The sequence below is a fragment of the Podarcis filfolensis genome, assembly GCF_964270895.1.
Source record: "Podarcis filfolensis genome assembly, chromosome: 8".
Lineage (NCBI taxonomy): Eukaryota > Metazoa > Chordata > Lepidosauria > Squamata > Lacertidae > Podarcis > Podarcis filfolensis.
Genome location: NC_139611.1, coordinates 55,371,352 through 55,387,645, shown reverse-complemented (window position 1 = coordinate 55,387,645; position 16,294 = coordinate 55,371,352). Strand labels below are relative to the sequence as shown.

At 43.9% G+C, this 16,294-nt stretch overlaps 1 protein-coding gene across 3 annotated transcripts in view; it reads left to right on the top strand.

Moving 5' to 3' along the window:
* The window catches only part of NUP93 (nucleoporin 93), a 72,985-nt gene extending 57,303 nt beyond the window's left edge, over positions 1-15,682 (top strand). For all 3 annotated transcript variants that reach the window (XM_083625192.1, XM_083625193.1, XM_083625194.1), the window contains 13 exons: positions 736-893; positions 1,336-1,501; positions 2,814-2,907; positions 3,507-3,698; positions 4,812-4,938; positions 5,061-5,133; positions 5,329-5,373; positions 6,446-6,562; positions 7,951-8,069; positions 9,291-9,408; positions 11,027-11,110; positions 13,107-13,235; positions 15,452-15,682. In XM_083625192.1, coding sequence (XP_083481318.1) covers positions 736-893; positions 1,336-1,501; positions 2,814-2,907; positions 3,507-3,698; positions 4,812-4,938; positions 5,061-5,133; positions 5,329-5,373; positions 6,446-6,562; positions 7,951-8,069; positions 9,291-9,408; positions 11,027-11,110; positions 13,107-13,235; positions 15,452-15,562 — 1,533 coding nt within the window. In that variant the 3' untranslated portion in view covers positions 15,563-15,682. The remainder of the gene's footprint in view (positions 1-735; positions 894-1,335; positions 1,502-2,813; positions 2,908-3,506; positions 3,699-4,811; positions 4,939-5,060; positions 5,134-5,328; positions 5,374-6,445; positions 6,563-7,950; positions 8,070-9,290; positions 9,409-11,026; positions 11,111-13,106; positions 13,236-15,451) is intronic.
* Positions 15,683-16,294: the final 612 nt, after the last annotated feature.

Sequence of the window (16,294 nt, the reverse complement as noted above, 5' to 3'; positions counted from 1 at the left end):
AAGAAGATATTATGGGTTGTATTCAGTGGTGTTCTCCTGTGAACAGCAAGGATATCTGAATCTAGCAGAAGTTTCAATGAGTGGGAGAAGCAATTTTCACTGCTTCCTTCTGCATCTCCCTTAACCACTTTCCAGACTGTTCCATAGCATCCCTCAGCCCTCCAGAAAGATTGTATGTCTGTTGTGGCGGGTGTGTGTGTATGCGCAAGGGTAGCCATCATGGTTTCCTCCAGGTATTTTGGATTCCAAATTCCCTCATCCCTCACTATTGACATTGCTAGCTGAAAATAATAATAATAATAATAATTATAATGATAATAATGATAATAATGATAATAATGATAATTTTATTTGTTCCCCACCCATCTGACTGGGTTGCCCCGGAATATCTGGAGGGTACCATGTCAGCTGCACCTTGTGTACAGAGGGACCTGAAATCTGCTAAAATTCCCTCCCTCGCTGCCATTCCTGGACGGCTCAGTTAAATTAAAGATGCTTCCATGAATGTACAAAGGAATATCTTGCATGTAGAAATCTAGCATGTCAGGAATGAAGCAAGGCTACCCAGTTCTCCATGCACAGGGGATTGTTTTGTGTGGAAGAGCATTCAGTCATTACCTGCAGCCTGAAGCAGGACACCCCAAACATAGGTTTCTCACCTGTGGGAACTGGACCATAATCACAACATCAAGAAAGGTTTCCTCTCTGTTTTTACCATTTATCTGTTTTCTTTAGGATGGGGAAGTAGAAGGTCACCCTGTTTGGGCAATAATTTACTACTGCATGCGATGTGGCGACTTAATGGCAGCCTTGCAAGTGGTGAATCGAGCTCAGCACCAGTTGGGAGAATTTAAAAGTTGGTTCCAGGAATACATGCACAGCAAAGATAGAAGGTACTGGGATGTCTCAAAAAGAGGCCAAGAAAGTGTGGGATGGGTCAGGGAGTCTACTTTGAAGTTCATCATAGAATTGCATGGGAGCTGGGAGCTTATCAATCTATCCTCCTAAGGTTTTTGCTTGAACTAGTAAACCCTTATGAATTGACACATGTCTTCTCAGCTGGAAAGGCTGATGTTAACATTGCCCATTTTTAGTTGCACGTGGCAAGTTCAGTGCTTTAAGTTCGTGGATACAAAGCTGTTGCTTTTGTTGCTCTGCTAGGCTCCTTACACCTACATTGCTTGCTGCATGCACACAGTGTTGGATGTTGTGAGCAACACACGCAGGGCCAGTGTTGGTCGATCAACTGGTGCACTGGTAGTAGGGGCCTGTCTTACTGTGGGCTGTAAGCTGGGCCACAGCTCCATTTAATAACTTGTCTTCCTTTTATTATAGATTGTCTCCTGCCACCGAGAACAAAGTTCGCCTCCACTACAGACGAGCCCTGAGGAACAACACTGACCCTTACAAAAGAGCGGTTTACTGTATCATAGGACGCTGCGACATTGCCGATAACCACAGTGAAGTTGCTGATAAAACAGAAGATTATCTTTGGCTAAAGGTAACGGTGGCTCCCCTTCAAAGTTTAAGAGATAGCACTGCTCACTATACTTCCAATTCCCCCCTCATTTGAACACTGCCTTCCTCTGGAGAATACCCTCTTATGTATCCCAGCTCCCACCAGTGAGTTGCAAAGGATTATGAGAACTGTGGCCTGCTGTGTTGCCAGGTCTCTAGGGGAGTCTTCATCACTCTGTGCATTTGGGCAGCAGGTCAAAACAGCCTTGTTTAGGTGTGCTTTTTCTGACTTCTGATGTGCTTCTTTCCGAATTTTGATATTTTTTGTTCATTTTGAGGGTTTTTCTTTCCTTCTACTGAAGTTTATTTGTTGATAAATTGTGTTAGATTTTACTTTCCACTTAGATGTGTTGTGTTAGGTCAGGCATAGGCAAACTCAGCCCTCCAGATGTTGTGGGACTACAACTCCCATCATCCCTAGCTAACAGGACCAGTGGTCAGGGATTATGGGAGTTGTAGTCTCAAAACATCTGGAGGGCCAAGTTTGACAATGCCTGTATTAGGTGTTCAGAGGGTCTGATTTACACCGGAAGAATCAAGATACAAGCAGATCTATAAATAAAAGAACTGGTGAAGATCCAGTCCCGGGCTAAAGTATTTCCAGATATGTTCTGTAAGGTATTAACACAATCTTCCTGAGCAAAATAGTGGTTCCATTGTCATTTTCAAAATAAAGGCTTTCAACATCAGACCAAGTGTCTTGTTCCAGCTGGATATGAGACTCAGGGAGGAAGCACAGGACCTTTCAAATTAGGGTCTCATCAGGCAAAGGCAGAGTCATATCAGGAATGTGGACAGAGGATTATTGGGAGCGTTTCCCTGTATAGCAGGGATGGGGAATCTGTGCCCCCCTCCCCACTCCAAGATGATGTTGGACTCCAACTCCCATCAGCCTTAGCCAGCATGGGATAATAATCAGGGATTATGGGAATTGTAGTCCAGCAACATTTGGATGGATCCCTGCTTAACACACTGTTGTCTCAGCAGAAGCCTAAAAAAGGCTGGCCTGTCTAGTCATCTTGTTAGGATGTGGAAAACTGAGGCTGAGAGAGAAGTCACTTGCCCAAAGCTATCTTGCAAACCCATGGATGAGGTAGAATATGTGGCTGTGCCTCTCAGATTCAGGATCACTTGCCCGTTTATAAGAGCACATTTTGTTCGCATAGATGGTTTACCTGATTTTATGTTGATTGGTGGCAACCTTTGTTTGCTTTTCACTTGTTTGACTTTTGAAGAGAAGCTTTTTGTTGCATACAAGGAAAGCCTTAGCATCACTTTCTCCCTCTTGTGTGTAGCTGAACCAGGTGTGCTTTGATGATGATGGCTCCAACTCTCCCCAAGACAGGCTGACATTGTCTCAGTTCCAGAAGCAATTGCTTGAAGATTATGGTAAGTTAACCCAGAGACTGTGAGTGAGTGATATTTGGAATTCTGTATATGTATGCATGCCTGGTAGTTTTTGTAAAATAAAGGCAGTGTATAAAGTCGAGACCTTGAGTTAGAACTCCCATCATCCCTGACCACTGGTCCTGCTGGCTAAGGATGATGGGAGATGTAGTCCAACAAAAGCTGGAGACCCAAGTTTGAGAAACATTGAGTTATAACCATTTAAAAGGTGGACAAGCCAACTTAAATAGTTAAGGGTGCCTGAGAAGTTGGTAATTCATGACTTGAATTACTGGCATGTGAATCTGACATTACTTGTATTGTTTTAATAAATGTTTATAATTTTATAAACGGTCAACCACCTTGAACATTTTCAGGCGGGGGGGGGGGGTTAAGCAATACATAATATTGCTTCCTCTGCTACTTTACTTTTTATTTTAACTTTTCTCTAAATAATCATAGGTCGATTTGGTGCAATGCAAACAAGACTACCATAGTTTCTTTCAGCTCCCCCTGATTAAAGCACGCCAGTGTGCTGTGTCAGGCACCATCCACGCTAGCTGTGAAAATACCTAAGCCTTCATTCTTGTGTCTTTCTTCAGGCGAGTCGCATTTTGCAGTGAACCAGCAGCCATTTCTCTACTTCCAAGTGTTGTTTCTGACAGCCCAGTTTGAAGCTGCCATTGCTTTCCTCTTCCGCACAGAGCGCCTGCGCTGCCACGCCGTTCATGTTGCCTTGGTCCTCTTTGAACTAAAGCTGCTCCTGAAATCTTCTGGGCAGAGCGCACAGCTTTGTGAGTCTGGATTGTGTTTATCCTGTCCTTTCCCCATCTCATTCGTATCCTGCACAGAATATAAAAGAAACCATCAGAGCAGGAGGCTGCAATAGGGCAGAAATTTGTAAAAAAAAATTGTTAGCTTAAAAAAAAATGGATTAATTGCTTGATTGCAAATGAGAAATTGTGCCCAGATCAATGAAATGAAGATCTTTTGGACCTAACCTGGTTAGAGAAGGGACATAGCTCGGTTCTCTCAGTGACCAACCAGATAAATGCTTCAGGGAAACCTACAATCAGGATATGTGCGCAACAGCAGTTTCCACACGTAATCCCCAGCAGCCATTATTCAGAGGCATTTACTGCCTTTGGCACTGGCATTAGAACACAGCAGTCATGACTACTGGCCATTGGTAGCTTTATTCTCCATGCATTTATCTAATCCCTTGTTAAAACTGTCCAGGTTGCTGGCCATCACTACGTCTTATGGCAGCAAGTTCCAAATGCTCTGGGTGAAGAAATGCTTCCTTTTACCTGTAACGAGTCTTCCAATATTCAGCTTTATTGGATCATCTGTCCACTTTCTCTACACCCTTTATGATGTTATACTCCGCTATCATGTCCCCTACCCAGCCCCTCCTCACCATTTTTCTATGCCAAAACCCACCAAATACAGCAACCTTTCCTCATAGGAGTATTGTTCCAAGGTAAACGGCGTTTCCATGCTGTCTGGCACTTCTCACAGTGTCCCGTTGCACCAGAAGCCATTTAGTCATGCTGGCCACATGACCCGGAAAGCTGTCTGCGAACGAACATTGGCTCCTTCGACCTGAAGCAAGATGAGCGCTGCACCCCATAGTCAAGTTTGACTGGACTCGGCCGTCCAGGGGTCCTTCACTTTTATCCTTTACCTTATTGTTCCAACCCTGCAGTGATTTTTGGTTGTCCTCTTCAGAACATTTTCCAGCTCTACAATTCTTGCAGTTGGTGGTCCAGCCCTTTGATAAAGTTCCTTTATTCAAAGTGCTTGCCTGTGGTTAATCCCTGCAGACATAATGAACATCTTTCATATGAATGCTGCCTTGCTTGGGGGAAAAGAGAGATTCATCTTCCTGTCCCTTAACTTTTCAGTAAGCCATGAGGCAGGTGACCCTCCGGCCATCAGGCGCTTGAATTTTGTCCGCCTGCTGATGCTCTACACCCGCAAGTTTGAGTCTACTGACCCTCGAGAAGCCCTGCAGTACTTCTACTTTCTCAGGTGGGCTCCTGTAGCAGCAGCTTGAAGGCTGTGGTGTTTTTTTTAACAGCTGCTGTGTTAAAAGCAAAGCAGGAAGCAGTCAAACTGCAGTGCTTTTCTTCCTTTCTGCTCTTCTTTTGCAGGAATGAGAAGGACAGCCAAGGGGACAACATGTTCTTGCGCTGTGTGAGCGAACTAGTGATTGAGAGCAGAGAGGTATGCCAGGTTCCAGTTGCACCTTTTCCTTCCTTAGTTTAGGGTGGAAATCACCCTTCTTCAAAAGGAGCTTCCAGTGCAGCAGTGGAACCCCATCACCAGGGGTGTTAAATCCTTAAATCACAATATTTCAGTCATTCCTCAGAGTGTTGTCACACCTCCTAACTTTATTTTGTTTTTTCTTTTCATGGGTAGTTTGATATGATTCTTGGAAAGCTGGAGAATGATGGCAGTAGAAAAGTAAGTTCATACATAATGTTTCGCCACCCCACCCCCCACTACTATTTGATTGCTGGCTGTAATTATTGATTTTGCAGGTTCCCTGTTGGTTTTTCAGTATTGAAATTAATTTCTCAAACTTAAGCACGGTTATGGTAAACTAGGGTTCTTCTTAACCCAGGTTCTAAACTACAGTTTCAAATCTGTCCTGGTTAACCTCAACAGCAGTTACAGTGGGTGTCATAATTCCCAAACTTTCCAAGGCCTACAGTCTGTGCTGGTCTTTAGCCACCCAAATAAGCAGCTTCTTGTGCCTCAAATAAACACGCAGGGGATTATTCAGACAGCTCAGCATTACAGGATGATAGAAAGAAACAATTAGCACAGGTTAGGGAACTAAACCCAGAAAAAGGACAGGTTGTTCCTTCAGCCTTTTCAGATTCCTCATCCAACCCCTCCACCTCCTATTAGTGAAGGGCAAAGAAAACTAGTATGAAGGGGCAGATCAAGAGAAAGCCCCTTCCTCCTCATTCTTCTGATATCCCACCAGGGAAAGATGTGAGGTAGGTAGGTGTATGGATGTGTATGGATATATATTATGGTTTCCAGCTATGGTTCTCCTAACCCTAGAGACTTACTCAAAGGGCCTGACGGTAACTTAAATCAAATAGTGCCAACATATTCTGTCCCTGCAATGCCCATAATTCCACCTTGCCCTGTAGCCCCAGCAGACAGAGACAAAAGAGTGATTTTAGAATCAGAAAGGGAGGAAAGGCATTTGCTTTCTGATACTGAGAAACTCGCTGCCACAAGATTGTTAACAGATTTAGATTACAATCTGAATCTAGGCACAAAATTGTGTATTTATATGTACCTTTAAAACCCATAAATAAGAATAAAAGGTGGGGAGCATGGAAGGCAAGGGGTGAGGAAGGAATCTCTATATTTTCCCAGAGATAATTTACAAATAAAATTAGCCATAATCTTGCATACAAAAATGTTGTTGCCAGTTGATAAGTCTCATCTAAAAGTTTATGGTATTTCTGTTGTCCAAGTATTTTATCTCCCTTCTTTATTTGTATTCTTTCATCAGCCTGGAGTGATTGATAAGTTTACTAGAGACACCAAACCACTTATTAATAAAGTTGCTTCAGTGGCAGAAAGTAAAGGTCTCTTTGAAGAAGCTGCCAAACTTTATGACCTTGCCAAGGTAAGCAGGTTTCCATCACTGCTGGCCAAGAAGCTCGTTTAATTTTTAGATCAGTAGGGATTAGCTAGGAGGCATTGTGGTCTCTGGAAATGTGACCTGAATTTACAACACTAGGGCCAGCTGCAGCCTCTGAATCAAAGTATGCTTATTTTTTTTCTTTAGTTATCTGGCCCTGTATGTTTCTGGCCTTTGTTTTATCTGGCCTTTCAGGATTCCTTCTGTGCACCACTCTGAATAGTTAATCTTTGTAGAAAGGTTCACAGGATTGGACCACCAGATAGTAATATCTGGTTAGTAATGGCAATGTGTAAGTTATCAACTAATTAGCAGTTTAGCCATGTCAGATTGAAGAATAGCAGAGCAACACACAACAGTTATCTGAGCACTACAGGAAAATTATTGGAACAGTGTCAACTCAAAGGGGTTTTATTTAGATCTGTTTTTCCTCCAACATCGGCACCCCTCCCAATTTCATATGCCAAATTGCCTTTGAAGCTGGATTAGCTGCTCAATGGAAAGAAGGTCAAAAGTGCCACTGGGTTAGTAGAAGTCCCTCGGGTGAGCCAAAGCAGCTCTTCGGACTCCAGCCTCAACTGTGTGCTAAAAATAAAACAAAATTTTGCACAATCCAGATGCTGTGCAAACATGAGCTGGAGTTTGTGATCTGTATCAGTTGTGCAGGTTGAACACATCTGGGTAATTTCTCAGATTTTTCCTATGCTGTTTTGGCATAATTATTTTTGGTTTTGCTTGAGATGAGAGGGACAAGGGCACTGAAGCCCCAGCCACTGAAATTCCCACTCAGCTGCTTCTCTGTTTTCCTAGACTTCACCAGACCTAGGATGAGAAAAGGACAAGAAACTACATTTGTTTGTTTATTTTTTAGAGAAAGTGGAGGCTCTCAGGGAGCAGAGCAGTACTACTACTCCTGTCCTATTCCTCCACTCCCTCCAAAGGATGATGCCATAGACCAGGAGCCAAGAACCCTTTTTTCCTAATGAAAGTTGCATAGTCAGGGCTAATCTATTGGGAGTCACATGCTGTCATTGGGGCAGAGGGAGGACTGGAATCCAAAATAGAGGGCCCTCATTTCTCTCTTCCATTTCTATCACACACATGCACACACACATACATCTTCCTCTCCACCACAGGAGGGCCACAGGTTCCACCCCTACCACAACCCAAATGTATTTCTTAAGACTTCTTCCATGTTCTCATACATTGCTTTTGCTGCTGAAGATCTCAGTTTTTCTTGGGAGTTTCTACATTTTACCAGAAAAAGTCTCCCCCTGCCCCCTACCCTGGACTCCCTTGGTTGTGTATCTTTGAAATGCATTTTCTTGTCTCGGCTCTGCAGTTCTTCTCTTCGCTGTTTGCATTTTCCTCAGAATCCAGACAAAGTGCTTGAGTTGATGAACAAGTTGCTGAGTCCCGTGGTCCCTCAGATCAGTGCTCCTCAGTCAAACAAGGAGAGGCTGAAGAATATGGCACATTCCATTGCTGAGAGGTGAGAGAACAGCCTCCAGGAGGGGAACTGAGTTTCATGACCATGGTCACTGTAGCTTGAGAAATACCTTTAATGATGAGTTTGTTGAAAAGACACATGGCTTGGATGTGTCCCACACTGCTTTTTGTTGCTGTGCATTTTCAGCATTCAATCCTGCACACTTGCCATGTGTGTGTGTGTAAATGTGTTATATGTGTGTGTAAATTTATGCCATTACCAAAACTGGAGAGGAGAAAGTCCACAGGAGAGTGAATCTAGAAATATAATCTGAACAGTTTTATACTTAACTTAATTCAGTAATTTTCCAACTCCATTCTGGAATGAATGAATGACTTTTGTCAGTCCATAGAACCTACCCACAGAGGAGGAGGTTCCCACACAAGCTGCGGAAACCTGTATTCTCCTTCAGTGTCCTGGCTCCTCCCATTTATTTCACCAACAGACATGCAAATCAACTAAATTTCACCCCTTCTGGTGAGAGGAGCTCCCTGTCAAGTTCTGATCCTGCCTGCTCCCCATAGAGTTGCTGTGCCCCTCTGTCCCCTTGCCCACTCCATTGCCATCAGCTCAGAGCAGCAGCAGTCCAAAGTTATCTTCCACACGTGTTGCATGCAGTAGATCACAAATTCTAACATTTCCAGCTTTAAAAAAAAGTCAGAAAGCAGGTGATGTGAAAGAGTCAGTACCAAGATAGACCTGGCATAAAGTAACTTCATGTGTTTCTCCCTCCCTTGGATCAGCTGGGTAGGGTGGCAACTCTAGTTTTATTCACCATGGTTGTGAGTTGATCTGCAGTCCCCAAGCAGGTAACTCACTGAGCAAGGGTGGTGCAGAAGGGTGTGTGCATGGCACAGCTCCAGCCTAGGGCCAGTGAATCTAGCAGCAGAGAGAATAGAACTCCTTGACCCTCCTGTCAGCTTGAAGCCATGAAGTCACTGGTTGGCCCTTGAGCAGTTCTGTTATTTCAACCTCAGTTCCTCCCTCCAGGCTGCAGTATGGCGAGAACAAGATTAACCGTCCTTACAGGGTTGCTGGGAAAATTGCGGAGAGAATATGTGGGAAGCAGTTTAAAGCACTATGTAAATGCGAAATATACTCATTCTAGGGGAAATGTCCTTTCCTGAAAGCTCAGCTGCCTGCAATTAGCAAGTGTTGCACACATACAGTACTGCAGCCTTTTCTCAGATGGAATGTGACTTGTTTTGGTTTGGTTTTTTTCAGATATAAAGCACAGGGAATAAGTACAAAGAAACCAATTGACTCCACATTCTACCTCCTGTTAGACCTCATCACCTTCTTTGATGAATATCATGCCGGTCACATTGACAGGGCCTTCGATGTAAGTTTCAAGTTTTTTGTTTGAGAAGATAAAGCTACAGGGATCTGCAGTTTGACGAGCCCAACAAGGAACATGTAAATAGCCTTGGACACTCACAAACAAGGCATGATGGAGATGGCACTGCCTCCTGATTGCTTTTCTTGTGGTCCTGTGCTTATGTAGCCCAAGAAAGCTGGTGTAGTAGAAATAAAGGGGTATGAGAATCCAGGACTGGGACCTCTGGGAAAATCCAGTGAGCATGAAGCAGGCAAGAGAGCAAGCCCTTACAGCATGTTGTGGGGAATCTGTTGCTGGACTTCATTTCCCATCAGCCCTGACCATTGGCCATGCCAGCTGGGGCTGGTGGGAGTTGGAGTCCCCATCCATGCCTTACAAGCATAGAGCCAATGCTGGCAAATGTACTTATGGCTGATGGTTGTGAAGCCTGACCTGAAAGTTGTTAAAATGCTACCAGGTCAGAGGTAATCAATGAGCTACCTGGATGGATGGACTCTCTCCAGCGTCTAAGGAGGCATCATAGTCCACAGATCCTTCTGAACTATAGGCTCAGGTGTCAGCACTGATCTGAATGCTCCTGGTTCTAGTCCCTTCCGCTCCTAACAATCTCTGGTGCTTTATATACCAAGGTATACTTTCTTGGAATATGGAAGTTCTGTTTTTGGCTGTCATATCTAGCTCCTTTTAAAGACATAGTCTTCCATGAATTTGGTTTAATCCTTTAAAAAAAAAAGCTGTCTGGTTATCACAAGCAGTAGTCAAGTAGGTAAAGCTGATCTGGGTCTGTTCAACTTCAGATAGCAGGTGGAATTGAAGGTGACACGTATTTTAATGCTTTTTCTATATTGAAAACAAGAATCAAACTCCTAGCCGAGCAAAAGATGGATTCCATCTCTTCCCCTTTCTGCATAGTGTGCTAGTTTGCTCTGTGCTACAGGAAATGGTTTTTCATGATGGAGTGTTTCAGTCTTCCGATTCCCCTGAAGTGGTTCAGACTGTTAGTGCCTTTCAGGTGTTTTGGACTGCAGCTCCTATCAGCTTCAGCCAGCCTGGCCATTGGGGAAGGCTGCTTTATCGCTGGATAAAATGATCACTGTTCAATACTCCACCTTGCGCTATGAATGCTCTTTGTTATGCATTTGGGGAGTGGGGAATCCTCAGGCATTTCCTTGAACACCTTTTAAAGATTAACAATGCATTGATGTGGCAACAGTGCAAGCACTATAAAGATGCTGCTTTTCTGATGACCACCAGGAACTTAAATGAGAGAATTTTCCTGATCTTAGGCCCAATAAAAGAGGACAACTAAGTGGTCCTTAGCACAGTATTTCTGGTGGTAGATTTGCATAGTTTAAAGTCCTGTTATATGCTAAAACTTGCCAATTAGTATGCGCTCACAAGGTATATACTAGGGTACATACAGAAGTTTGGTTCAGAGCTTAAACCGTATGCACGCAGTGCAAAAGGAGTGTGTGTGTGTGTGTGTGTGTGTGTGTGTGTGTGTGTGTGTGTGTTAGGAAAAGTGTCTGAACACAGAAGAAGATATTGCACACACAAACTGCCTGCAAATTGTCATCTCCCTTCTCGACATTCCATTATTACTCCTGTGCTTTCATTACAGATCATGGAGCAGCTGAAACTGGTTCCCCTGAGTCAAGAATACGTGGAGGAAAGAGTAGCAGCCTTCAGGAATTTCAGTGATGAAGTAAGCAAGCCACGGCTGTTTGGTCCTTCCCCTTTTCTTCCATGAGTTGCACACATCCAGGCACCTCTGCCATGGGGACCTGCAGATCCTATTCTCAGGATGCATCTGCCTGCACTTGCTCCCCCAGTGCCACTGACAAGGACAAGTGTGCAATCAAACAGACGCTGCATAGTTCTTGGCACTGAGGATCAGCGAATGTCAGGTGGGGGCTTCACCCATGCCTGTGTCATTTTCTGTGATCCTCCTTATGTGCTGCCACACCTGACAGGAAGCTGCTGCAGGTCCCAAAACATGATTCCAAATTGAAGCTCAGATGTATTTAGCTGGAAGTAGGAAAAACTCTCCTGGAGATGCTGTAACTTAGCTTCTTCTGCCACCTTGAGAGAGGTCGCATCATTCCCCTGCAAAACATAATTGCTGTGTTCCAGAGTGGCAGGAGGTCTTGCTGTTGTGGAGTCCCCAAGCAGGGAATGGGTTCCCCCTTTCCCCTTCAGTGCCGTGAAATGCTCTGCATGCTGATCCCCATTTCCCAGCACCAAAGAGAGAAAGGGGAAGAGCTGCCTTACTTGTGTACTTATTTTTACGCCGGAGCATTTGTTTTGGGTCAAAGATGTGAACAAGCTCTGTTTGCACTCTGCGTTTATGTTTAAAATCTGATATCCCAGCATGATACTGGGTTGGGGAAGCTGGTCAATCCCCATATATTGATTCTGTTCCTGTGTCAATTTATTATGGAATTCCTTTTTTTTTAAAGGGAAATATTTGTTTTGTTGTCAGGTTGAGCCCCCTGCAAAACACAGCCTAAAGGGGACTGATAACATCCTGATGCCTTTCTGTCAATAGTAATATTGTTGGGTGGGTGGCAAATCTCTTCCTCTTGCTTAAAGAGGTGGAATCGAAAGTTACCTCCAATCTTTCAAACACACTTTAAAAAGGGCTTGTCGATAAGGTAATTGGTTCATGCTGCAAAGTGAACTTGGAAATCAAAAGACTGGATGGATGAATGGCAGCCAGGGGAAGTGGAGAGGGGTTGTTTTGTTTTTGGCTTCTAGCCTCAGAACATATTGATTTCCTGAGTCATCCATTTTGTCAGCTTTCAGCCGAAAGCTGCTTATCATTCATCAGTTGCTTCTGGGCTGCTTGGTCACAAAAACCAACACAGCAATTTGGCATTGTGGAACTCGGCTCTTGATCAGTACACTAATCCTGGCTCAAAACTCTCACCCTTCAGTGAAAAGATGAATTTCCTGCTTCTCATTCCTTGATGATTAGTGAGTGAATGAAGTGTGCTTTCTTCTTGACCTTTTTTAAAAAAGAAAAAGAAAGATGAACACATCCAATTCTACCCCAACTTTATTTAATCCAGGGTTTAATTCTGGAACCTTATTATAGTATCAGCACTTGATTTCTATCTACTTGTGCAGCAATTCTTAGTTTACAAGAATGCTTTAAAATTCTTATTCCTTAGTTTATCATTTATCTTAACTATTCTTCAGACTGTGCTCCAGGGAACCCCAGGATTTCCCAGAAGCTTGTCTGGGGTTCCCCGATGTGAAGTTCAGGGATGATAGATAAGATTCCCTAAAAGACATCTTGCCCCTCCCTGCCAGTCTCCCCATGCAAGATGAAGCTGCAGGAGGGTGTTGGATGTCTCCACAAGGGCATGTTCAGTTCACCCTTGGTGTGTTAACTGGAAAGGATTTACAGAGGGCAGAAGTGAGCTTCAATAGACCTACCCAGTACCCAACATAAACTGCATCTGTACCCCAGCATGTCCCAGATCTTTTGCAATTTGCAAAGGGAAATCTGGGAAACTGTCCATTAATGACATAAGTATATTCCTGTGTGTCTAGTTTTCTCAAGCCTTGTTGGTTGAATGTGTTGTATCAAGAAAGTGCAATACCCAGTTTGACTACCTGTGGGGCACAAATTGACCCTTGGCTCCCTGCCTTGTCTTTCATTCCTTTTTGCATTTTATTTTCCCTTGTTTTCACAGATCAGACACAATCTGTCAGAGGTCCTCCTTGCAACAATGAATATTTTGTTTACCCAGTACAAGAGGTTGAAAGGCACCAGCCCAGCCACCCCTGCCAGGCCCCCTCGTGTCATGGAGGACCGAGATTTGGTAAGCTTCTCTTCCCTCAATCCCATAAGATGCTGTGTAGGTCAGGGATGGAGAACCTGTGCTCCTCCTGATGTTGTTTGACTCCGGCTCCCATCAGCCCCAGCCAGTTTGACCCAATGGTCAAGGACGATAGGAGCCATAGTCCAGCAACATTTACCTGGAGAGCCACATGATCCCCATTCTTGCTGTAGGCAGGTAAAAACAAGACTAATCATGGTAGGCAATGTTGCAGGCCCAGGGTGTTAGTTATGACATTTATAATAACAGTAATAATTATATTTTATTACTGCTTCACGGAGAGAGAACTGAGAAATTACAACTATCTTAGCGAGGCACACGAAAAGATCCCTGCTTCGAATCTAATCCTATCCTTGGACCACACTGGCACATGTGAATGTTAAGAAAGCTTCCTGAGCTTAGATGCCTCTTGAAAGGCAAGCCCACCTTATTGTTCTTGGGGCCAGGATAAGCCTGCTTTCCTTTTACTGGGAAGGCAGACCAAAAAAGTGAATTGGCAAAGGTCATGCCATGAATGCATCTGAAGTTTGCACCTTTGGCAGCACTGGAAGAGTCCTCTCTTTGGAAACTCCCATTCACAGCAGGGTTTGGGCTCATGGAAAGGTCCCCTCCTCTGGGCACGTGGATTATTGTTTCATGACATACCCTTGTGTTCACACAACTTCACTCCCTTTCTTTCTTTGGAAACTCCATTTCAATTGATTTAGAGATGGGGACCCGAAGGAGGTGTTTTCCTGTCCCATATGCCCACATTGTGCCCAAACCTTACTAGTTTCGAAGTTTGGAAACACCACCTCATCCACACTTGACTCTTTTTCTGCCTGTTAAGTCTTGAATCAAATGGAAATCCGTAAAAGGTAGTACTAAGAGAATACAAATCCAGCCATTTCAGCGTCATTGCAGGTCATAACAACTGTGTTTATTTGCTTTGGGATTTTTACTGGCGCCAAAGGGCATTCTCATGCCCCCTTGAGAAAGGAAAGGGAAAGTAATTGGCATTGAAGGCATTTGGGAGGTACCAGCAGAGGTATTTGGGTGGCTCCTGCTTTTGATTAAATATTTTATAACAAATGGAACACCTGCACCTCCAGGCCTCCTTTAACCTCGGTAGAGAGGGCAACAGCAATTCAATTCTAAATTGTTTTCCACAAACAAGGACGGGAAGAAAGGGGCTACACTAGCCATGCCAATCTGTCTCCGAAGGCCTTTGAGGGCAATGGTATTTTCAGTCTCCAAACAGAGCTGCATCATCATAATCTTCTACTGCTTATTTGTCTAGAAGCTGCTCATAACATATTATTTTATTTCATAAAATTTATATACCACTTGGTTTAAATTTTAAAAAGCCTTCAGAGTCAAAGATTACAGAGAAATAGTGCTGATGATCATCAGCATTCTGATGGCACCTTGCACTCAAATGCCTGATGGCAACTCCCAGTGGCATCATGTAGATATTAAATAGCACTGGGGACAGAGTAGTGCCCTGCGGCACTCTATAGCATAACTGCCAAGGGGCCTAAAATAATTCTGCCAATGCTACTCTCTGGACCTGGTTCCTTAGGTAGGACCAGAGCCACAGTGACACAGTGCTCCAAATTTTCATTCTACAGAAAAACCGCAGACACACAAGCAGGAGCAAGGTCACCATCCCCCTGTGTAAAGTTAATCCACCAGGGCGACCAAGGGCAACTCAGTCCCAGATAACTCCCATTATCTCTAGCTAACAGGACCAGTGGTCAGGGATGATGGGAATTGTAGTCCCAAAACATCTGGATGGCCGAGTTTGCCTATGTCTGAAGCATATGGTCACTCGAACCACATATTTCAACTCTGATGGAAACAGAGCCAAACACATATTTATTTGATGCATTTATAACCTAACTCAAGATATCAGGGGTTGAACCTAGACTTTCTACATGCATAGAAGGTCCTCTGCCAACAATTGTGCTCTGTGACCTTTGCTCTTCCTCTAAGCGCAATATTACCCAGCCCCCACAGATTACTCCTGGTTGCACTAAACACATACATCTATTTCTGGGATGGTCATGTTGCTTGGTGGTCTACACCTTTTTTTTTTTTTTACATACTTTGTATTTAGATCTGTCCACCCATCCTTTTCATTCTAAGAAGAGTCTCTCACCCAATATCCATCTCCAGTTAAAATATAAGTCAAAGCGTTCTGTTTCTGTGCTTTGTAGAAACTCCGATCTCAAGCTCGGGCGCTGATCACCTTTGCCGGCATGATCCCCTACCGAACCTCAGGAGACACCAACGCACGGCTGGTGCAGATGGAGGTCCTCATGAACTAGGCGCCTTGGGAAACCTGCCAGATGCTGTTGGTACCCTCAGTGGGCGGCCCAGTTTAAGTTGGGGTTTTTTTGCTTTTTGTATTATGTACTTTGTCAACCACAATAAATTTTTTTGATTTATATTTGTTTTGACATTTTGCTTTATTTTTGCCATTATTTATGTTCACTTATTCATTTATTTTGCTTTTTACAATATTTCTTTGTTTCGAGAGGTGGGGGAAGGGGGAAGCTCATTTTAACGAAGGAGCAGGATCTAGGGAGGCAGGCACTGTGTCCTTTATTTTAATTCCTTAGGCAGGGGTCACCAATGTTTTTTAGTCCATGGGCACATTTTGGATTTTTAAGCAAGTGCCATAGGTATACCCCCTCCCTGGACATTTCTCTCCCTGCATCAACCTCCCCTCCCCCCGCCCAATCCCTGGAAGACAGAAAAAGAGAAAGTGCGCGCGCGCGCACACACACGCACACACACACACATTTTTCCAAGTGATCTGGGTAAAAGTTTGAACCCGGAGAAACGGGTTACCATTCTCACCACCTCATGAACAGGGGGTGGGCAGTAAGATAAGGTTTATCTTAGATTTTGTGGGTGTCAGGGGAAAACCTCGAGGGTACTGTTGCGCTTAGGGGCCCCATGTTGGCAACCCTTCTCCTAGGAAATTGATGAGGCTTGATTTCTACTGCTATGGGATGCGAGAGATGTGTTGGTCCTAAATTATCTCATATAATTAA